Below are 24,917 nucleotides of genomic sequence, written 5' to 3' on the forward strand. Positions count from 1 at the left end.
TGTCAGAAGAGCACTGCTGCTCGGTAATGGCAATATGGATGCTGCTGACGGCATCTTAAAACCACTGAGGCTAACAATTTAGCAAGCTAGCAAGCAGGTCACATAAGAATACAGAATATGCAAAGGCATAATGACAGAGGAAAAAGACGACGCCTTTGGGAACTTCAGGATTTTCTTCAGACATAAAACTACAAAGAACAACTCTATATGACTCCTATAAAAACATATTAACTTACCTTACGCAAAAAAATGTTTATGGTAACTGCTATCTCTGTAAATATTAGCAAATGTGAACTCTGTGCCTTCACAAAATTCACCAGTTTAAGATGGTTAAGATTACTCTAGCTGGTTTATCCACTGAACTTCCTGTAAAACTAAAGCCCTACAAGGACAACTTGCTATACATTTTATTTCATCAGGTTGGTCATTGTGATAAGTAAGAGGAGGACATGCCATGCCGCCACCCCCTACGCTAATGAAGTAAGTTAAGTCTGTTTTTGCTTGTTTTGTGCTTTTGCAACTCTGAGGTTATGATTACCAGTCTGATGTGTTGCTATCTCGACAAAATGGGCTTCAAGTCTTCTGTGATGTGTTATGCATGAAGATAAATATGTGCAGATTGATATGCTAACAAGCTAGACGAGCAACATGGGTCTTAGATGGGTCCTGGGTCAGGACCATCTAAGACCATCTTCAAACAGCTAAACCAACTAAAACCAGCTACCAGCATAAGCTGGTTTTTAACTTTTTTTCAGCATGTTTATAATATCTTATTTGGTTATTTCATGCAAATAAGCAAATGAATAAATAAATACATAAATAACGATTTGTAGAAACATCAGATTGTGTTTTTTAAAGAAGGTATGTGCTGGACTATTTTTTGGCTAGACACACTGACTTCGTAGAATCTCATCATCACTGTAAGGTTGCTATGAATGCATTAAAACACCAGGATGCAGCATTCGCATATTGGGCCTCATTCATTTCAGTAAAAGTTGCTCAGTGGCGCATGATGCCAAAAAAGCTGTGTTTCCACAGTATGGAATAACCTGGCATTGTAGCTGCTCCTGCATCATCGGGTCCATAGAGCAAGTGGACAAGAGACTTCCTCCGACTGAGCAGGCTACTTCTGGTTTAGCGCTCTGCTAACTTGAATAGAAATAAAATTATTTACTCTTGTGACTTTTCTAGGCTTTGAAAATATTATCAGACCCAACTTATCTAGTTATGATAGTGAAACTAGTCATTTTACTCAAGAAAATGGTGCATGTAATTACAGACATCTCTTTCCCAATGTAAGTCAATGGGAAAAAGCCTTTTTGGACTCAATGATATCCATTAATGGAGTTGTAGTTCCACTGTTTGGCAACAACAAAAATGGCCTTCAAAGCTCGGTACACTTCCTGGGGGTCTGGGTTGCCAGGCAAGAAAACAATTAAGCACATTTCCTGAAATAACAGCTCACCACCAACATTGTCTGTGATGGTGGCACAACTGAATATACAATTTTCAACTCACTGAGTAACTGTGAAACATAATTAGGGCTTAGTGTTTGCAGTGGCAATTCAGTATCTGAATGGGTGATGAGCCATTTAGAGCCAACGGCATCAGCCATCCCATTTGTGTCTTACAGAGACCATTAGGAATAATATTGTGAATTAGGTGCAAAAGTGTGTATACAGTGTACAGATATATCAATACATAGTGCTGAGAATGGATGTGAAGGTATTTATGCACCTATAATAATTCGACCAAACATTTGTGATAAGAGGGGATCACTGGATAGCGGCATGATATTGCACACATTTTCACCCATAGCCATCTTAACATGGGTCTTCAAAAGAATTCCTAATTTCCCTTCAGGTAAAGGAGAACCAGGGGTGTTAAAAATCCCTGTGTATTCAAAATATCACATATATCCAGTGTGTTAAGGTTCCATTGGTGGAATTCTGCAGCCAGATACTCATGGGAGATGTCATGCATGTGCTATGTTTGAAGGGGAACAAAGAAAAAGCAGTAGGGCTCCAGGACTGATGTGCTATTATTTCGGACTCCAGCACCCTCAGAGGATGGACTTAAAAGGGACACTCAAAGTGTTTTGCCCGCAGATGTAATCCAATATTTTGACGGGGCTCTGTGTAAATGAATTGAAATAACTAATATTCTGCAGGTGGCTGCCTGGAATGAAAATGACATCATTGACTCTCTGTCCACTGACGCGCCTCGCTCGCTAGAGGACGCTGTGCATCTCAACGATGACGTAGGGCTGACGTACAAGGAAGTGTCCTCAAGACAACAACACTGCAGCAGGCTAATAACCACTGAAGTGTTAAAAGCTATCGAAAAAATGTAATTCTGACTTTTTTACAACATCTCAAACTTCTCCTCTAGGTGTGGCGATTTAGCACGGGAAAGACCGAACAAGTAAGTCATGGCGGTGTTATTTCTGTGCTTTGTCACTGTCAGTGTGGCTAATGCTAGTTAGCGAGCTAGGCTGGTTTCCCCGAATTAGCCTTTTTAAATACATTAAACACCAAGTTTATCTGGTTCCTTACTCCCTAGCAACTTCAAAAATATCCCAGCTTACCCTTTAGGTTTTTACCTGCGTTTTCAATACGCAAGTTTGTGGCGTAAATCGTACAGTTTTTACCGGCATAAATGTATTTCGCCAAATTCCGTTGTAAAAACTGTTAATATAAAGTCGCATTTCTTGCTGCAGATATACAGAGCTGCATGGCAACACACCAGCTATAAGCCTGAAGTTAACGGAAGTTGCTGGTAAATTCGGCATACATAAAGTCAATAAAGTAGCAGTTGTGTTTCTTATTTAGTGTCAAACATGACCAGCGATATGTCTGATACGCTATAAACACGTGACATTAATGTAAAGAACTGTAGATAAAACTAAAGAATAAAATGTGACATTTCACTGAAATAAAGATTAAGTATATTAAGTATGAATGCCGAATTCAACATAAGCACACGAAGACTGGCTTTGAGTCTGGGTAAGCTTTTACATTTTTCCCAAAAATTAAATGAGTTTGGTGTAACATTTGTCCTTGCAGACACATAGTCAGAAAAAAAGAGAAGCTGCTTTTGGCTGGGTCAGTGCAGCGTCAGCTGACTTCAACAACGTCCCAAATTACAAATGACTTTCATTTCTGCTTAAAGCCTCAAGTTTATTAGATTTTTCTTTTTGTACCATATGATCGGATAACATGATTTTGTGGTCATTGAACAAGTGGCAATTCTGATAGGTTGGTTTAGAGACATTTGAAATTGAAGTAGATTATACGTTTCCTCCCTAAAAAATGATGAGTGTTGTTTCCTGTGTTTATGATATAGGTTTATTATCACTCTGACACAAGACAGAGACATTTCCCAGCCTCTCCAATGTCCTCTGGCTGCCCACCCCAGTCCCCTGCTGTGGCAAAGTCTGAAGTAGCAGTGGAGGGAGAATGCCCGCTGTTGGCTGCAACCTTTGCCTACTGGGACAACATCCTGGGCCCACGGGTGCGCCACATCTGGACGCCAAAGGGAGACCAACTGATGTTCCTCAGCGATGGAGAGGTCACATTTTTGGCCAATCACACACTAAACGGGGAGATTCTGCGGAGCGCCGAATGTGGCGCCGTGGATGTGAAGTTCTTTGTCCTGGCAGAAAAGGGAGTCATCATTGTGTCTCTCATTTTTGATGGAGAGCTGAAGGGCGACAAAAACACGTGTGCCTTGTCCATTATCCTGCCTCAGACGGAGCTGGCCTTCTACCTGCCTCTGCACACCATCTGCGTGGAGAGGTTAAAACATGTTATACGCAAGGGACGCATTTGGATGCAGAAGGTACCCCAATCCCTTGACTTCTCACGCTTGGACACGAGTAGGAAAATTATTACCATTTATATGCTACTTTAAAAGCTGTTCTATACTTAGTTCCTGATCGCAAGGGGTATTAAGTAATCTATCATCTCTGTTTTACCCATACGGGATTGCAACAACATCGGCAGAGTAATAAAGTTGCAGTCTCCCAACACAGAGGACTAAATTAGCTAATTAGGTTTAAGAGCTCCTACAGAGATAGCTAGTAAAGAGGTAATAATAGGGGTAGACAAAAATAAAGTGACGCACAACACTAAAAATATATCAAAATTGCAGACTGTGCTGTAAAAGTGGGTCTCCCAGGTTGAATGTTTACCAGAAATATGCTTATTCATCAATCCCTTATGTTCTGCATATGTTCAACGCATCCCTGTTTGACCCTTTGTCTGGTGTTCCTCTCTTTGGACTGTTTCCACTGACAGTAAATACTGTAGTAGTTATTTCATTTTTGCTTGATGGACCTGCTGTTAAGCCTTTTTGGGGCTCTGTTAGTCATCTAGTGCTGCTTTTAAAAACTAGATATATCAAAGTCGTCATTGCTGAAAAAACACTGTTTACTGGCCTTAGACCCAAGTATCGATATGCAGTATGTTTTTGACGCTGACCAACATGTATCTATATGTGCACCATTAAGTGTCAGAAAGGGTCAAGTACAGTTGGCACCAGATGTCTGGTCACAATAACAATCTTGCAATATCTTACTTATTCGTTGATAAGGATACAAGATTTACCCACTTATTTTTCTGGTCGTTTATCGTTTACCATTAATTAAATTAAAATAAAATTCATATATATATGACATCAAAATGAGATTTACAAAATCAAAAAACATGGAGCCTGTAATTTTTTTTAATTTATTTTTTTGTCAAATCACGACCAGTATATGTAGTGAGCTGGACATTTTACATTTAAAATATAACTTGTGCATGCTCTCTGGAGGACAAACCATGTAAAACTACGCCAATCAACACCCAGTTCATTTATGAGCCTTGCTCTTACGCCATTTGTTTTGTCAGTCTGCTTCCAATCATCACTCAGAATTCAGAAGTAACAACACTCCTTTAACAGTTGTGTTTTTCAGTTTGAGATTGAGGCATCCAGCTTTCACAGCTTGTGCATGTGGGCCAACAGCCTGTAACATGCCCTTTATTGTGAATTGACTTAAAATGCAGATCATTGCCATTTGAAAACCAGAAATCTCTGTCACCAGCCCAAGTATGAATGTTGTCAGCCTCCTCAGTCGACTGGCTTTAGTGTCCGTGTGCAGTGCTCGAATTACCTGTTCCTACTTTCCTTCAACTACAGGGCTACAACATCATCTCGGTGCTGAGTCTGGAGATTGTCCCTATCATGGAGCTGCTGGCCTCCATGAAGACACACAGTGTGCCAGAAGATATAGATGTGAGCAGAACACACACACACACACACACACAAACACACCATGTGATTGATTCATTTTACCTGACAACAAAGGGATGTAAATCTTTCTGAAAATACTATAGAATTGTGGATGATTATGGATAATAAAAAATAGTATTTGTGTGTCAGTTACTCACCCTATGTTACATTGAAATCATAGAGAAAACTGTGCTTTTTTCAAATGTCTTCACAGTGATATATTAAATTAAATGGGGGCAGTGTTAAACAACAACAACAATATTATGTCAAAACATCTGTTTACAAACTCTTTTACAACTTATTTAATATAATCCATTAATCATTAATCTAGTTGTATGCTCAGTACTTTCTAAACATGTGCATGGACAGATAGTTCACCCAAGGCTGTTTATGTGGAAGTGTTTTGAATAGGAAGGTTTTCTTAAAAATGCATGTGTATAGGAAGCACTGAGCAAACGATTAGATAAATAAGACTTCAATTATACTGCACAAGTTGTGTGAGAGTTTGTAAACAGATGTCTTGACATTGTTTTGCTGTCATTAAATGTGGACCCCATTTACTTCTGTTCATGAAGAATTTATTTTAGTTTTTGATTCTTCGTCTAGCATGGAGGCATGCAAGAAAAACAAAGTTTTCTTAATGATTTCAAGGTAACACAGGATGTGTAACTCATAAACAAATAATTATTTTGTGGCTGAAGTATTCCTTTAATAGTTTACTAATTTGAGCATCATGTTTCAGTGATTGACTGAAAAAACTGAAAAACTGAAAAAACAGTCATATAGGACTTTTTGGAAGAAAAAAACAACAACCCCCAACTTTGGGAAATTTTAGTTATTTCATTATTTCATCGCTCAAATAGTTTCCAAGAGCAAGCATCATCCAGATTCTCTGCCTAGATTACCACCCAGTGCGATTCAACACATTTGCTACCTCAAATATGCAAATGTGACAAAAAAAACGCTCCTTGGAATCTTTCTCGCTGTTTCCTACATTGTTACAAGATAGTGTTTTTGCATCTTATTTTCATGGCAGTGCCTGCAAATGTGCCCATCAGCACTTTTGTCTTTGTTGAGACCAATTTTAAAAATGACTCATTTGTTTCTCTCCCGCTGAGTAGATAAAAGACACCGTGCTAAATGATGATGACATCGGGGACAGCTGCCACGAGGATTTCCTCCACAAGTAAGCGCTCTCCCATACAGGCAAATGGAGACAGATGATGAACAATGCCCATTTAACACCCATCAACCTTCCGATGATGAGTAATGGCTCTCCACTTAGCCCAAAGTTTCCTCAAGAGAAAGGACGAAAGCTAAATCGCTGTTAGTGTTGAGGGTCCGGAAAGTCCACTTCGGCAATGAAGCTCCCAGTGTCTCAGACTCGAACAGGATTAGCTCAGCTTCCTGCTGTGATGACAAAGCATCAGCACACTGGAATTTAGTTACCTGAATCTTCAGGATATTTATAGCCCGTGGAGATTTTTTAATAAGAGAACACCAGATTAATTGTATGTTTTAGGCAATGTGAGATTAAGTTTTAGCTAAAAGGCAAATTAGTTCTTTCCTTATGAGCAGAGTAAAGTATGATTTAAAGGGACAGTTCATCCCAACATAAAAATCCATATTTTTGCTCTTACCTGTAGTGCTATTTATCACTCTAGATATTTTTGGTGTGAGCTGCAGAGTGTTGGAGATATCGGCCGTAGAGATGTCTTCCTCAAAACTCAAAAGCAATGTCTCTTTTCAGAAATTATGATTCGGTTACTCAAGATAATCCACAGACCTTGTTGTGAGCAGTTTCATGTGTGATCTATTTTCCTTCTACCAAACTACACCTTCCAAACCTGTTACTAAACAGAAGGAATAGTACATCTACTTATGGATGAGAGGCTTGTGTTTGTGACAGTGCAAGATGTAAACATTATTGGCGTCCCCCCTGGCTGAGTTGTGACACCCTGTCCTTTTCAAAAATTATGTTTTATTACAGAGAAAGTACTGACAGAAAAAAGGTAATGTTGGATACTGGAACTGAATGTGGTACCAGTACTTACTCAGATTTGAATGGTACCCAATTCTAGTTTCTTAATAAAACTGATTTCTGCTTTTGAGTTTTAAAAAACATTTTTGGGTGCTTTGAGCACCACAAGCCGATTGCGTTCTTTTTTTTTATTTTAAGCCTCATTCTCATTGCACGAAAAACCTGCTAACATCTGGCTTTTTAATGCAATGGGAGTGTAGTCGGCATTCACACCCGGGTCAAATTACTCTGCAGTAGACAGGTTTTTATCGCCTCTGCCTCCGATCAGCATTGATGGGAATGCAACACCCGGTGCAGTAATTTCAGCTCTTTAACCAACGAGATGCAATGACGTGCCAACACTAATTACCCTCCGTCTTGTTCTCAGCTGCGCTAAAACACAGATTCAAATACATTTGCATCGAGTTTGAAAGGGGGACTTAATGAGTAAGAGATAAATAACAAGAAGAAACCACTGAAAAGTGTTCAAAGACCTCTGATCCTGCTGCTGTCTGCTGTTTACCTGTTCTTCTGCCTGTCTGTGACGTTGCACGGACTAAAAAAAAAGGACATGCGCGCGCACACACACGCGCCAGCTGACAAGAAGGCAGACTCACTCTCCAGCGGTGAATTTAGTGGCAGTGGGAATATAGCCATTTAGCGGGTTTACTCATGTTTAAAAACCTGCATGCACCTGCTAATTGCGGTGGGAATGAGGTATTAGAGAGAAGGCATAAATCTCTAGGGCCAGAATCTCCAACACTCTGCAACTCACAGCAAAACAATCTAGACTGAATAGCACTACAGGTGAGAGGAAAAATAGGCCCTTTTACTGCCCCTTTTATGATGTGAAATTGAATGTTTAATACCTAAGAATACATTCAAAAGGCCAGTACATGAATTAAACTACATGAGTAAAAAGGTCACTTTAATGATTACTTTGCAAAATGCAACTCTCCACTGCACCCCACTCATTCCTCCTCTGTGTAAAGTCTTACGCATGTTTTTTTCGGGACCAGTTCTGCTGTCTCAGTCATTATCCCTAAAAGCTGTCATTAATGATTAGAGCAATGCTAATGGAGATAATTGGCTCTGATTTGCATGTCTTTGTCTCTGTGGTTCAGGGCCATCAGCTCTCATCTGCAGACTTGCGGCTGCTCGATAGTGGTTGGAAGCAACCCAGAGAAAGTAAATAAGGTAAATGCAAAGTATTAGTGACTGCGCACAGACAAATTTGTGATGCATCTCCATAATTTAAAATGTTTTGAAGTGCGCTGTGCTGTTGTTTTGAGTTTAATGAGCCCCTCATGCACTTTTTCCAGTCTCTGTTACTGCTTGAGTCGGTGTTTTGAATGTCTGTCTGAGCTTGGCAACACAGTTACTGCTGCAAACTGTTTCCATAGAGATAGAAGTTATATGATAAGCTACTAAAAATGGGAGGTTGTGATTAAATAGAAGAAAAATTTGGCGGCGCTAACCGAGAGAGAAAAGTGATATTGCACACCATGCGCTGTTTGTTTAAGTGATCTGCAGCAGAAAACAGCCACTTACATTTTTGCCCAATGAATATCAAAGGGCCACGCAGCTTTAATTTGTAATTTTATTGACTGGAGGCCTGAACTGAGCACCAATTAAATCAAGACTTTTATTTGTATCTAAGAACTAGCCCCCAGCTTCATGTCAGATTATGGTCTGTAACGAAAATGCAGCTTCTTGAGATGCTTTTTGAATAAATTTGCAGAGAATGGGCAGAAATAACCACTTTTTAATCAAACAGCCAGGATAAGGTATCAGTCAAGGTAAAAACAAAAGGCCATTTGTTTTCTGCTTGTGTTTGACAAAGAGGAAACCTAGTTTCAGAAGTTTGCACCCCCCTTCTAACCACAAATTGTTGCAATAACTTCATTTTCCGAAGGATTTTCTTGATAACTGTGAAAGTCTTGGCTGTTTTTTTCCCAGATTGTGCGGACTCTCTGCCTCTTCCTCACCCCGGCTGAGAGGAAGTGCTCTCGCCTCTGCAAGGCCGACTCTTCTTTCAAATACGACACCGGCCTGTTCGTTCAGGGTCTGCTCAAGGTAGCCACCAGCTCCCTCTCATTATACAGCACGATGAGATTTGAACGAAAGTCTGCTTATTTTTCTGTTCTTGCCTGCTTGTTTGATGTTGCCCAGTCTGTTTTTCTGACCTAATTTCTTTTTCTCAATGAAGATATTTTTATTAGCACGCTGCACAAGATTCACATCTGTTTTAATGCATGCAGGGTTTTTTTTCTGTTGTCTTCTTATGAATCATTTTTAATCATCCAACTGCTTAAAGAAACACATCTCCCACAACATTAGCATAACATTTATGCCAGATTTTAAGAGGATTACATTCCAAATAATTTTCAGTAAAATTGATAGTAATTTAAATTATACAGTATGACTGAGTTTTTCTTAAAAATTTAAGTACTTTGTACAATGTTTAATGAAGACTTTTTGTTAGCTGAGTAAAGGAGCTGCAGCTTTTGTAAAAGTAAAAGCTTTTGGATAAAGAACATAGGTAAGGGTGTATATATCTTATTTTGGCAATTGGTCGTTTTAAAATTTTAAAGGAATACTTTGACCTCCCTCCTCCCAAAGTTATTATTTGTATTGTATTATTTGCATATCACTAGCCCTGTGCTACATTGAATTTGTTATTTGCTCTCTTGCCTCTATGGTTAACAACAGCAAAAGTATATCAGAACATCCGTTTACAAATTCTCGCACAATTCGTGCAGTTTAATCTTAAACCCCATTTATCCAATCATATGCTCAGTTCTTCCCAAAAAGAAGTCAGACACGAGTCACAAACTTTGAACCCGACTTGACAAATAAGACTTGCAACTCAACTTGGACTTTAACACCAGTGACTTGTTACTTCATTTGGACTTGAGCCTTTGGGCTTGAAAATGCTTTACCCAAAGATTAAAAAGTACATTATTGAAAAAGTGAGCCATAAATTAAGTTATTTCCTGAATCAGCTAACGTTAACACTTTTCATTCCCAGCATTCAACATTAAATTCCTCAGATCCACTTAGTTTCAACCAATCCAACACCATCCAATCAAGCTGCAAGAGAGAACCATTAAGAACTAACTTTATGGTACTGAGAGACAGCTGGAAAATTTAACAAAGACAATTTTGTTTGCGTAACATAGAAATGTTTTACAAAGCATTCATAATTTTTGTAAATTTAATTGATTTTTTATTAAAGTGGCATTACTTTTGGTGAAGAGTGAATTATAACTTCAAAGTTTCGTGTGACTTCCAGATAAAATGGCCTCTGCTCAGTTTTTCCCTAAACACGTGCATTTTCACAAAAACTTACTATTTAAAACACTTCTGCCTAAACAGTTTCATCCACAGACGAGAAGCGCACCCCAGGGAAGTCAACGGAATGCACAAGCAGAGTTCAGACAACTTGCCCGGGCGCTTTGCTTTACTTTTTTTTTGTGAAAATGCGTGTTTGTGAAGTACTGAGCATAAGACTGGATGAAGAGACCTGGATTATACTGCACGAGTTGTGTGAGAGCATGTAAATGGATGTTTTGATGTAGTTTCGCTGTGTTTAAATGCAGATCCCGTGTGCTTCAGTTCATCAGAAATGTTTGCTGTTTTTAGATTCCTCATTCACAGTGGAGACGTGAGAAAAACAGTTTTCTTCCAGATTTCAATGTAACACAGGGAGAATGACTCAAACACAAATAATCATCTTGTGGGTGAAGTATTCCTTTAATATATTGCCATATGCACATACATTAGACACATTTAATTTGTTTCTCTACTCACAGTTTTCTCCATTACAATCACTTGTGGTCAGTTGCTGGATTGAGGTTTTGTGAACGTCAGCGATGTTGCGTATTATTTATTGCTGTTTTGCGAGGCATGAGGGCTCAGTGTTACACAGGCAGGCGGTTCTTTGTGTCAACAAGAGCAGAATAAGAGCAGCAAAAGAGGCAGTGGAAAACTTGGCGTGCTTGTTTATAGTCATCGCAGTCATAAAGAGCACGTCAGCTGTGCTGAGCAGCTCCTGCAGGATCTTCTTATAGATTTCCACATAAAATGCAGCGGGGAACTGGCCTAGGGAGAAACAGCAACAAAGGAAATCGGAAGCTTCTTGCTTGCAAAAAGTGAAATGATTTATTTAAGATTCTTTGCACATATATGTCATGGATATAGGATGTTTCGGTGGAGCTGCGCTGATATTCAGTGTTTGTTTATGTATTATATTTTTTATCTATATATCCAGGTCAGGAGTTCTGATAAATTAAGTCATTTTTTGCAGGCAAGTAGCTTCTTATTGTTGTTGTTTCCTCCTATAAAGACAGATTTGCCAAACACCTGGCAGAATAACATAAACCTGCCCTCACACATCAGACCAGATTGAGGGTTGGCACTTGGCAGGTATTCAGTGAGGATTTCCCCTTTTTTTTTCATATTCCCAGGACTCCACAGGCAGCTTCGTCCTGCCCTTCCGCCAGGTGCTCTACTCCCAGTACCCGACCACGCACATTGACGTCGACATCAACACAGTGAAGCAGATGCCGCCGTGCCACGAACACACGTACAACCAGCGGCGCTACATGCGCTCTGAGCTGACCGCTCTCTGGAAGACAGACAGCGAGGAGGACATACCCCCGGACACGATCATTCACACTGACGAAACCTTCACACCTGACCTGTAAGAAACACACCAAAGTTAGAGTTCTGCAATTTTAATTCACTACTTTATTACGCTGTTTTGTCTTTAGTCCTCATATTTATTTATGTTTTTTCATTTATTCGTTTATTTTCAATTAGGACTGGATGCACTGGGATTTGGGAAATGGGGTAATGGGCTGGGAATTGTATGTTGCTTGATGAAAATTCGCAAATCCATGCTGTTTTCTATTGTCTTATCATGCTCTCGATAAAAACAAGGTTAAAAATATATTATTATTATAATCACAATGTGTTCTTTTCCTAGGAATATATTTCAAGACGTCATGCATAAAGACACTTTGGTGAAGTCTTTTATAGATGAGGTAAGCATATAGCAACACAATTTTTATATTGTTAAACAAAACAAAAAGCACTTCCAACCCAGTCAGAAGTAACCTGGCAACGTATTGACAAAAATAGCAACATAATAGATAACACAACAGTGACCATTTTTTATTATTTATCATCATTCAGGAGAAAATTGAGAGAGAGAAATTGTGAAGCACTTTGGATAAAAGCTTTATTCACCATACAAATCGAATAGCGGTTTTATGGAGAGCTGAGTTATATATCTTTTTCCTTTTTTTTAAGCTCACAACAGGAATCTGTTAGTTAGAAATATGAAATGTATTCTCTCACATTGTTCTGCTGTACCTGCTGTGCTCTGTGAGAGCTATGTAAATGGTGTCCATCTGAAACAGTAACAATAGTGTCAGGAAAGCAAATAATGGAGCTTTCAACTGAATTTGAATTTAAAATGAAAAATGTTCTTCCATGCAAAGTTGGGGAATATTTGATCAATCATGGATCTCAGTGTAATATAACTTAGCAAAGTTATTATTGCACAAAGCTGAAACCATAAAACCATTGCTGGTCCCTTTTGGCCAAGTGACGAACCTCTGCAGAGTTTACGCTTAAAAAGTGACAGTAAACCAAATTCACAGAGGCGAGAATGTGATAGAAATGAACATTTTTTTCTTGTCTATTCTATTTACTTTATATACTGCCTTTTTTAATGCATTTCTGTTCCAAAATGTTGATATGTAGTTCTTGAATGTTTCACTTAAAAGGAATAACAATGCTTTTTGCTTTCAATGTAAATTTGTCAGCTCTAAGTTAGGATCTACGCAGCTGATAATTGTTAATTAAAGGGACAGTTCACCCCCAAATCAAAAAGATATCTATTTCCTGTGGTTCTTTCTATAATATAATGGAATATATATCCAATATAATGGAACTACATGACACTGGGACAGAAATCATGACCCGGTTAGTCAAGATTATCCACAGACCTTGTTGTAAGCAGTTTCATGAAGGAACTTGTTTCTTTTTACGAAACTACACCCTTTAACCGTTTCGCTGTTAGCTCACCTATTCAATTTCAGTTCAATTCAATTTTCCATTATCACAAATCACAATATGCCTCAGAGGACTTTACAGCATATGAAATTTCACTATCCTCAGACCCTCACAGCAACTAATAAAAAACCCCCCAAAACCCCCTTTAAGGGGGGGGGGGGGGGCGTAGAAACCTCAGGAGGAGCGACTGAGGAGGAATCCCTCTTCCAGGATGGACAGATGTGCAATAGATGTTGTAAAAAACAATAAAATTACAGTTGATGACAAAATGATGCATAGAAGAGAGAGAAAGAGAGGGAGGGAGAGAGAGGAGTAGAGATGCACCTTAACATGATAGAACATTTAACAATCTCAATAGACATTAAATTAATAAATGTAATTTATGACAGCATGTAATATTACATGCAAATTTTGTAATTCATGTATGTGGGGATAACAGTCATAATAATAGTGGAGGTATGACTAATAATGGCAGTAGTAGTTGGCGTTTAGTAGGACGGCATCAGTGCAACCAAGACCCACGCTGCAGGCTCAGCCACAGGCAAGACCACTACGACACTACTGAGCTAGCTAACGTTACAGCTCAGTGTAGGAAGCTCTGTGGATTATCTCGTGTAAGCGGCTCGTGATTTCATACAAAACATTGCTGCTGAATTTTTCAAATGTATTTTCTTGGCACTTTAAGCATCACAAGCCGAGTGCCATCTAGTTTCATTATATTGGAGAGAAGGCAGACGTCTCTATGGCTGATATCTCCAACACTCTGCAACTCACAGCAAAAGCATCTAGACTGATAAATAGCACCACACAGTTAAGATGATAAATATGTGTTTTTGATTTTTTGTTTTTTGGGTGAATTGTCACTTCAAGGGGTTTAAAGCACTGCAGAATTAAGAATGAGAAATCACCAAGTAGAAATTAATTTGCTGTTTTTGACTCCCTCATGCTGTCTATGACTAACCTCCTTTTTTTCCTGCAGAGTATGATATTTTGAAGTTTAAAGCGACAGATGTATTGTCATATTTCGTCTGTGGTACACTAACCCAGTCTTTGTTATCAGGCTGCAGCAAATACTTGAAAAAGGTGCTCCCACCTCGCCGTCACAGTCTCTAGAGCCCACAGATACAGAACAGTAGATTTTATTCCCACAGGTCACAACCCATCACCCGTTTCTATAAACGTGCTCCCACAGTTACAAGTTTTTCTCATGACAACAGCAATATGTTTGTCTCTCAAGGTTAGCTCAAAGGAGGGGTGGGTGTGTATTATTCCAGCCTTCTCCAGCAGAGCCGTATCCTGGACTACTAATTGACATCCTGTGTCGCACCCAGGTGTTCATGCTGAAGCCGGGCCTGTCCCTGCGGAGCACCTATCTGGCCCAGTTCCTGCTGCTGCTCCACAGGAAGGCCCTCACGCTGCTCAAGTACATCGAGGACGAAACGTAAGAGCCGTCACCAGTAAGACTTTAATCCACAGAACAAAAAGGATTATTGTTTGGCAACAGACCACAACACTCACACACCCCGCCACACAGAAAAAACATCAGAAAGTCTGAATACAGAGCTGATTATTGGCTGGCTGTCTGCCGTTGTGTTTGCTTTGACTTTGCAGCAACTGACCTTATTTGTTTTGTGACTTCACCACTGGCCCCCTGCAGAACACTTTCCAGCAAGGATACTCACTTTGCTTTGCTCAGGGTCCACTTTCGCAAAATGACAGGTGGCCAGGGGCCAGTCTTAGCAGCATGCTACTTGTTCCTAAGATTTTAGGATGTTTCTAGGATTTTAGGACATTTCAAGGATTTTAGACAGTTCCCGGATTTTAGCGTGTTTCTATGATTTTAAAACGTTTGTTAGATTAAAGTATATTTCTGTTATTTTGGACGTTTCTTGTATATTAGAAGATTTCTCAGGTATTAGAATGTTTTAGGACATTTCTGGGAATTTAGGGTGTTTCCCAAATTTTAGAACATTTCTAGGATTTTAGGAAATTTTCTGTATTTTAAGACATGTCTGGGATTTTAGGACGTCTCTGGGATTTAAGCACGTTTCTAGGATTTTTGGACAATTCTACGATTTTAGGACAGTTCCAGTATTTTGGGACATGAAAGGCTTAGGTAGGGCTACTGTGGGGTGATGCGGGCATTTTTTTTCCATTATTATTATTTCGTTTATCCAATTTGGCACCTTATGTATACTGTATAAGTTACAAAAGCAATTCCCAGCATGAATCACTTTTTTTGTTATTGTTAATTTAAAAATAGTTGTGGGCCCAGACTTGGCCTGCGGGCAGTAAGTTGAGTATCACGGCCCTAAAGTCATGTAGTCTGTGGCCTCGTGTGACATGCTTCTCCCAAGTTTGGAGTCAAACTAGTCGTGTCAGTGTCTTTCTGCAGCTGGTGGAATTGTCCCCAGGGTTTTGGTGTACATGGGTGAAGGTACGGCAAGCTCAGGGGGACATATTACAAAACACAGAGCGATAGGGAACTGACAACATTAACTCCAGTCGAGAAACATCTGTTAGTTGTGGGTGAGGTCACAGCTGAATCCAATCACAAACACCACAAGGCGGATGTACAGTGGGCCTGCAGGAACAGAAAGACATGGTTGTGAGGTGAGCACACACCCTCAGAGTTCGAAACAAAAAATATGTTTTGTACACAGAGAAGAGAGAGGGAAATATACGGTCAGGAAACCATGCAGGTTCGAAGCAAAGAACAGGCACCATTCTGTTGAGCAACAGAAAACACTCTTGATCAGATGAGTCATCCTTCACCCTGTTCTGAACAAGCCGACAAGCATGACTGCGATGCATCAGAAACACTGCAGTTGGCTTTTTTGATAGGCACAAACACAGTAAGTGAGAAACTGCTGAAAGTTTGAAGAGTCCGATACTTCCTACATGCTGTTGGGTAATATACCAACTGATACACATCGTCTGCCTTAAAGCAGATAGTAAATGTCAGTAATTAAAATTTTTTCCAATGATGAGAATCCTAATAGGAAGAATTTGATTTTGTCAAAGCTGTCTCTCACCAGTGTGATGTAAAAATATGGTGTGGGAATACAGAAAATCTACATAAAAGTCAACAACAGTGCACACCAGGTCCAATTCTAATTATCTGTGTTGCCATGTTGCATTTAAAAAAAACAAACAAACAAGAAAAAGTTTTCTGCCTGAACAACGAAAACCAATCCAGACCATAGACTGTAAAAATGATGGACGTAGCTACTGTGCCATCACCCATTCGTTTGTTGACTCCTGTTTTGAAGACTCAAGTTTGACATATTTGTTGTCGCCATCCTGGTTTTTTGAAGCCTGAATTGATCATATTTGGAGCTTTGGAGGAGTTGAATCTGACTCATAGGCCATAGCGATGCCTCCCAGCCATCCTGTCACTCAAAGCATCCATGCCCAACATTAACACATAATACCATTTTAATGTCTGACTCATATAAAAACTCACCCCTTGCACAGTTGTCCTCAGCAGGGAAATTAGCTGCGTTGGCTATTAACTATGAAAACCAGATGGGGGCTAACTACACAATACACAAACTAATCAAACGCTAAATTTTATGCTAATGCTAACTATTGTGGTGAGTCAGTTTTATAACCATCATATAACATTAGCAAGTGTGTATGAGCTGCATTAGCATCATATCCTAGCTGAAACACAAACCAAATTAATAAGAAGTTCCTCCATTTTGGCAGCAAGCTAGCTAGCTAGACATGGAGATGTGACACCAGTTAGAAGAAAGGATTTAAATGGTCAAATAGATATTTCTGCAGGGGGGAAATCCGCTGATATCAAGTTCCATGTGAATTTTTTTTCCTCACAAGAATGTTCTGCAGGGGTGTGCAAGCATTCAAAAAGACCCCACAAAATCATTTTTATTACATTTTCTGGCATTTTTTTTTGCTTTGTGTGAAAATGCCTTTAATTGATAAGTTTCAGTAGTGACCCAATAGATGCATTAAACCTCCCATAACATAATAGATGCAAGGCTTTTTATTTTGCATAGTCTGCACAAATGACTGTCTGTGAGCGCATTTAAAGCCATCAGTGTTGCTGAGCCGACAACAACTATCAGTACCCAATATGAGGCTGGGAAGACGTAGAGATTACATGTTTTTATAATAGCAACAGGCAATCTATATTCATGATCTCCCCCTGGTTTCACCAGAATAGCACACGCAGAAGTTCTAACACGCTTGATCTGATTGTTAAACATCACGCACAACCAGGGGCGAGGCCGGCACGTAACAAGTGAAGTGAAACAAGTGGAGGCATCTGAATGATTTTGATCTTCCTCTCTTTCCATTTTTGCCCTTCAAAAGGGACACGCCTCATTTAGGTTATGAGAGAGAAAGAGAGAGAGCACAAAAAGTCTGCTCTTAAGTTTAGTCCGGAAGGATTTGCTTTTTGATTGAAACAGAAAAAAAACTAAAGACATGGTGGCCTTTTTGACACTTTGTTACATCATAAAATTTTCTAAATTTCTTTCAAAAACACAGGAAGAAGGCATAAGCAACAAAAGAAGAAATTAGCCCAAAATTAGCCAGAAATAATATAAAGTAAAAGAAAATAACCTGAAAATTAATAACAAAAAAGGTGCTTTGATACTTTTTTGTTTTGTTTGTTTACTTCCTCCTTTTTTTCTTGTCTAATTGTTATTTATTTATTTTGTTTAATTTCAAAAATCCTGGAGAGGAGCGGTGTCTGTACTAGTTATGTGAATGCACTAATTATATTCATGCTGCATTTGTATATTTATCAATAATTTATATCTTTGTGTATATTTGCTAACAGTTTGTGACCTTTCTCAATAAAATGTTTTAAATATTTTTTTAAATATAAAAAAGAGAAAAATAAATTTAAAAAAGACCAAAACTTAAAATAATTCTTTAACATAATTTTAAATATGCATTAATATTCAAAAAAATATTGTTTTCCCCTAACTTTTTTTTCCATAGACAATTTTTCCCTAGACTTTTTAAAAATAACATTCTAAATCTAAGTTTTTGCAATTTTTGGAACATTTCTTATCAGGTTGCTCTTTGTTTTTCTTCCCACATTTTCGAAAGAAATCGCACCAATTTGTTAGGGGTTCAAAGGTTTAAATATTGAAAAGGGCATCTGAAATCTGCACAAGGAAAGTGTTGTCGCTCCAGGTTTCAAAGGGCAATTTTTCATAAACGGTTAAAAAACATAAAAAAGATACCTTTGGTTGCTGGGGAGTCGGGCTCTCAGGACTGGTTTATGATGGTGATTGGTGTTGTGGAAGAAACTGGGAGGAGGCGGCTGATTGTCAAGCAGGATGATGAATCTTTAGCATTAGAGTGATGGCTTCCTCATCTGCATCACACGTGCGCGGTGAATAATGTGCAGAGCGGGAAAATGATGCAAAGCACATGTCACTGCCTTCCCAGTCACCGTGGCTCAACATCTGAGAGGCCCTCATCACCATCAAAGCTCTAAATGATGTTTTTATGATCGCCATTTGATCACTGACAAGAAATTCTCACTTCTCTGCCCCCTCCGCCCTCCACCTGAGGCGCAGAAATGAGACTGGATGCCAGGTGGCAAGGTGACCTGGTTGCTTTTGATGGCCTCGCAGCACACTCTGCATTAATGTGGCTCTTATGTATCCAGCTACCAGAAGATTCGCTAAATGATAAAACAAGTTAGAAGCCAGTACTGTAGCTGTAGTCTGCGAAATCTGCGGAATTATCCACCTCTCAGGGGATCCTGTTCAGTTCCTTGTGAAAGAACTAGAAATAATTGTATCTCTGGTCACGCTCTAGTCCCATCAGGGTTACAGTAACCCCCCTCCCCTCCCGTCTGTCTCGGCTCTCTGAAGCACCTTCTTTATGCCGCGGCAATTCATCTGAAACACTGTCGTTTCTTCAGCTTTCCTCCGATTTTTTTCACGTCGCTGTCCCCGTGGCGACCTGGTCATCGCTCCATCTGGGCTTGACTCATCTCCTTCTGTGCTCTCCAGCAGTGGACTGACCTTCCCACTCCTTCAGGACACCAGTCACTCCCTGTTTGTTTTTCTTCTTCTACATGATTTGGCTTCTCTCCTGCTTATAAAAGACATCTGAGGACACTTGAGCAGAATGTGAGCAGCTGGGAGGATTTGTAACTCCTGGTCCTGGCACTTGTTACTTTTGGTTGGTTGTAATATTGATATTCTTAGTGAATTTAAACTGAGAGCATCATTTAACCCTTTAAAACCTGGATCGACATCCTTTTTCTTTTGCTACACACAGACACCAAGACACAAGTATTTACACTGTGAACCATGAGAAAATTGGTTCGATTTCTTTCCAAAATATGGGGGAAAGGCAATGAGCAGCTTGGCAAGAAACTTCCTGCAAATAGCAAGAAATGAGTAGATTTAGAAAAATATTAAAATAAGCAAGGGAAAATGTCCAGAAAACCATATGTACAATTATCAGAATTATAGTCTTAATTTATTCTGACAGCATTACATGCTAAGACCAGGGTTACTAACAGTAGTTGAATTATTGCATCAGTAAATGCAAGCAAGTTGTTTTGAAAACAAATTGCTCATACACCAAAAAATTAATCACCCCATGGCTCCATAAGTTTGTTTCTCTGTGTTTTGGAACAGTGCATTAATTTTGGGGCACCATATGAAAAATATTAAAGCTGCACTAATGAATGTTTTTATATTAACAATAGATCAAATAATAAAGTGTAATGTGAAAGGGTTTTTCTAGTAGAACCCACAGAGAAATCTCACCCAACTCTGCAGTTCTCCACAGCTCTACAGAACATTTATAGTCATTTGTATCGGCTGATTTTTCTGCGTCCATACCGGCGATAAACTGCACTATGTTTTCAAGTTGTCAGTCCTTCTTTAGTGAATGCAGTATCTTAGGAACGCCTTGAGGGAATTTTTTAAGATTTGGCACAAATGTCCATTTGGACTTGATGAGCTGATTAGATTTTGGCATTCATAGGTCAAAGGTCAAGGTCAGTGTGACACTGTTTGTCTCGTTCTGGTAAACACAATATCTCACAAACTCATTGTGGGAATTTTTTCAGATTTGCCACAAACGTACACCTTTGTGGTCAAAGGTCACTACAACCTTGCATCTGTCTCACTCTAGTGAACGCAATATTTCAAGATGGCCTTGAGGGAATTTCCTCACATTTGGCACAAAAGTCCACTTGGACTTCTCTTGGAATTCTTTCACTAATTATGACAAAATTTCACACAAATGTCTAATAGGATATAATGAAGTGATTAGATATTTTATCCAAAAGGTCAACTTCACTGTGACATCCTAATGTTCTGCAAAAACACTTTTCTCGCCATTACTCAACACCATAACTATAACATGATTGCTGACACTAATCTTTGGTTGAATTGAAACTGTGCAGCAGTTGCAACCAGCTGTTGAACAAAGTGGAACATTTAGCTAAAGAGCCAGACATTTCTCTTACAAACTGGTGGAGACCAAAAGCAGAGCTAAAAGTAGAGTTAATATCGGACTTACATTCATCAGGACACTGGAGACATGGCTCCAAATGAATACTAATATTACTCCATATCAGGTGGATGTGTAAATAAGTAACTGTTTTCTAACATAATAGCCACATGAACTATAGTATATATCACCGTTGTGTTTACAGCTTGTTGTGCTGCATCCTTGTGACCAAAAAAATAAAAAAATAAAGGTTTAGGAAGTGGGCCACAAAAGCTATTACGTTTAAAACCTCAGGGTCTCCAGGGGAAGTGATTGTAGAGCTCTAATCTTCTGAAAAATGTACTCATGGTCAACAGTAAATCCCCAAGGGTAGATGTTTAAAGTTCACAAAGACATGATTTCTTGAGAGTATACCATGGTTATACTTTAAAAAATAAAGAGTAAAAGAAAACAGATCAACAAAATAGGTATTCTTCCAAAGAACCAACACATCAGTCATGACACAAGGCATCTATATTATTGGCCACAGAGAGAAGAGTGACCGATATTGGGTAATCATGTAATCAAAGTTCAATTGTAGATAGAAAAATGGAAATGCACAAAATCCTTTTAATCCATTTGGATTTCTTGAAATTTCCAATTAAAAAGATTTTTTTTTTTTTTTTTACGAAATATCAGAGCTGTAAGAAATATTGAAACGCTTGAGTATCGTAATTTAGCCTCATTCCCTATGCACAAAAACACCTGCCAGCATCTGGATTTTTAATGCGTATGGTCTGCATTCATACCTGATGCACACACGCACGCACGCACGCACAAGAAAGGCAGACTTGTCTGCTGCAGCGCTGTGTTCAGTGGCAGTGGAAATGCAGTCTAACGGCGTGTACCCACCAAACGCGATGAAAAATGATCGCGCCTCAAGATTACATACAAAGTCAATGCAAAGACACGATTTGACGCGTCATTTTGCTGGGCGACGCGATGGACGCGATTGTGCGGCGTCCAACGCTCGAGTTGAAATAATTTAACTTTTGCGGCGTCGTCGCGTGAAGATGGGCCGCGACAGCCTATCAGCGTTGAGATCGTCATCGACGTGCTGACGTATGGACGTCCTGGTGTTCCCGCAGAAGACGCTGGGAACTTCTCCAGAGCAGGTACAGTGCAGCGATCGTGGTTATCTCAGGCATGGTCAACGAGAGAATGAAATGGCGGAAGAAATGTTGTTGTTTGGGCGGGCTCGACGCGCGGAGCGATTTCGTCCCATTTTGGGGTTTTTGTACGAGCGTCAAAACTGGAGCGTCCGGCGCGACGCGATTTCATTTGAGGCGCGATGAAATAATTTTCATCGCGTTTGGTGGGTACGCAGGGTATGGCCTATATTTTGTGGGCTTAGCTGTGTTTGAAAACATGCGTGCACATGCAAATTTTGGTGGCAAAGGGGTGTACTTTTTGAGATACTGTTTCAGTTCTCAAAAACACTTGATTTTTAGTTGCTCACAGTTTTTTAATTCCTTGGTTTGTTTTCATAAAGAATCCTGTTATCTCGTTTATTTCATTGTTTGGGTTTTGTTACTGATATCGGAAGATGTTAATTTCTTTGCTCAGATTGCACATGAAGTGGTGCTAAAATGTTAGGTATTTTGGGGACTAACACAGATCCAGCTGCTCTGATTGTATAAAAAGGTAAACTTTAATGCATATGGTGGTGTGTTTTTTATATCGACAGGTTTCATGGAAAAAAAAAAAAGGTTTGTGATATGTCGGGCACCCAGTAACTCATTTAGTAGAATGGACGTCCCATGTACAGAGGCTGTCTTTGTGATTGGGTTTAAGTCCAACCTCCATGTCATACCACAGCCTCCCTCTGACCCACACTTAAGCTATGCAATAAAGGCAACAAGGCCAAAAAATGATCTTGAAAAAAGGTGATATATTGCCTTGCTTACTGTATCACAATATATCGCAGTTTATTGAATCGGAAAGCTTGTATCGTGAAGTGTGTCGTATTGCCAGATTTCTGCCAATACAAAACCCTACCAAATATAAAATACAAAATACAAAATATTACTTTGATTTGATTTTTCCCTCCCACTGAACTGGTTCTACAGGTGTATTTTTTCTGAATTCATAGTAAATGCCCGAACACATCTAACTCCAGAGACAACAGTAACTACACCGGCAAAACCATTATTTATGTGCTCGTGTGGAAGAATAAAAGCGGGTCTTGTTTACGGTGCTGCTAACAGCCTGAGGTCAGAGGCCATGCTATTTTACAGGTGCCTTGACAACATTGTTTATGCTCAGTTGCCATCCTGCAGCAGCATACATAATTCATGGCGGCATGGCATTCCCGCGCACAGCTGCAACTAGACGCTCATGCAAATCCTCTGACCCCCCCGAGCACTGTAGGTTGTTAACAGTTACACTACAAAGCCTCTCCTCCTCTCTTTACAGGCAAAAGGGGAAGAAGCCGTTTCGATCGCTGCGCAACTTAAAGACCGACCTGGATCTAATGGTGGAGGGAGACCTGAACATTATAATGGCCTTCGCCGAGAAGCTGAGGGCAGGACTGCACTCGTTCGTGTTCGGGAAGCCGTTCTACACCAGCATGCAAGAGCGAGACGCGCTCATGAGCTTCTGACTTCACCTGCACTTTATGTATCAGACGGCCAATGGAAACAGATGTTTTAGTGTCTTTGTTTTATCGTGACATCAGTGCATGCACATGTGTATTCATGAGACAACCATTAGCCTGGACATTTGTTTATTTTTGCCTTCCTTTTGATCAGTTCAAGGCATGATGTTAAAGTAAAAGAGTAATTGTTTCTGCTGTTTTGAGCCATTTGAGTTAAAGTTTTGATGTATCGCCTTGATCAGCTGTAAGCATAATGTGACTTTAATGTTTTGAGAAGACTTAAATTATGCTCCGCGGTATGAATAATTCATGCATCCTATGCCTTCTGTTAATAGAGGGTCTGTATTAATTTATGGTCTTCAAATTGGCTGAGGTGCCCACCAGGACATTTGCAATTTAATTTAAAATGATATTTATTAAAACATGAGTTATTAGTTTCCTCACTGCCTGTGTTATACAATAACCTCCAAACCTTTTGAACTTCTGGATTGCCTTTTTTTTTTCTTTAGAAATTCAATTAATGAGTGTGTGTGCTGAATGTGAATGGTGCAGATTTAGTGACATGAGCAGTGCGGAGATTTCATTAAAGGAAAAGACAAAAGCACTATAAATGAAATCTTATCACAATCCCTCCTGACAAAGCAGATCTGCGTGGGTGTTGCTGACAGTATGTGTCATCATTAATGCATTTATCCAGCTGTGTGCAAAATGGATTTGCACAGATTTTCATCGTTACTGGTGTCAAAGTCAAGCAGTCTGGTTTGTGTGCTTTGTGTGTTGCTTCCAGAAAATATGTTTGTGCGTTGAGTTCATAATGTGCCATTTTAAGTATTACTGTATAATTTTGAATTTAGAACATTTGCTGCCACCTGGAGAGACAGTGCAACCATGTTGTTGTTTTTTTTTTTATCAGAATTGCGTCAAATGGCAGAAATGTCCTCTACATTAAATCTGCTTGATTTCTTCCCCTCTTAATTTATGATGCTGGGTTTTTTTTTTTACCAGTGAACTTTTGTGTTGATGTGCATATTTAACGATAGAAAATTAAGACTGTGGTAACAAATTTAAAGGAGCTGTATGCAACATTATAAGCAGATCTATTTCAGATTCTAAGGCAGGACTCCGTTCTTATAATCGTCATTGGATGATTATGATTGACATCAACCAGCTGAAGCTCCTCAAAAGGCAAAGTCCAAAAACTAGGTGAGTCCTAATAAAAAGGATCCAGTCATCTCCAAATATGAGGCTCAGCTCTGACTCCATGAGATATCAGCTATTTAGACACCACAAGTTCTACCTTAAGAGCAAGACTAGTAAAATGCCAGAAATTGGTCGTGGTATGCCAGAAATTAGTCTTGGAATACCTAGCCCCTGTAAGTGAAATTTATGTGTCCACTTTGGCGGGGCCCCCAGAGTCACCATTGACTTTTACAGCACTGCTAA

At 39.4% G+C, this 24,917-nt stretch overlaps 1 protein-coding gene across 1 annotated transcript; it reads left to right on the top strand.

Annotated features, from left to right (window-relative positions):
* Positions 1–2,269: 2,269 nt before the first annotated feature.
* c9orf72 (C9orf72-SMCR8 complex subunit) lies at positions 2,270–24,449 on the top strand. The gene is made up of 10 exons (XM_042501324.1): positions 2,270–2,424; positions 3,346–3,840; positions 5,182–5,277; positions 6,396–6,460; positions 8,419–8,491; positions 9,254–9,370; positions 11,764–11,999; positions 12,285–12,342; positions 14,710–14,819; positions 23,294–24,449. Exons 2-10 carry the CDS (start codon positions 3,394–3,396, stop codon positions 23,478–23,480), a joined length of 1,389 nt encoding a protein of 462 aa, XP_042357258.1. The 5' UTR covers positions 2,270–2,424; positions 3,346–3,393; the 3' UTR covers positions 23,481–24,449.
* The last annotated feature ends 468 nt before the right edge of the window (positions 24,450–24,917 follow it).

Source organism: Plectropomus leopardus, chromosome 14 (genome assembly GCF_008729295.1).
Source record: "Plectropomus leopardus isolate mb chromosome 14, YSFRI_Pleo_2.0, whole genome shotgun sequence".
Lineage (NCBI taxonomy): Eukaryota > Metazoa > Chordata > Actinopteri > Perciformes > Serranidae > Plectropomus > Plectropomus leopardus.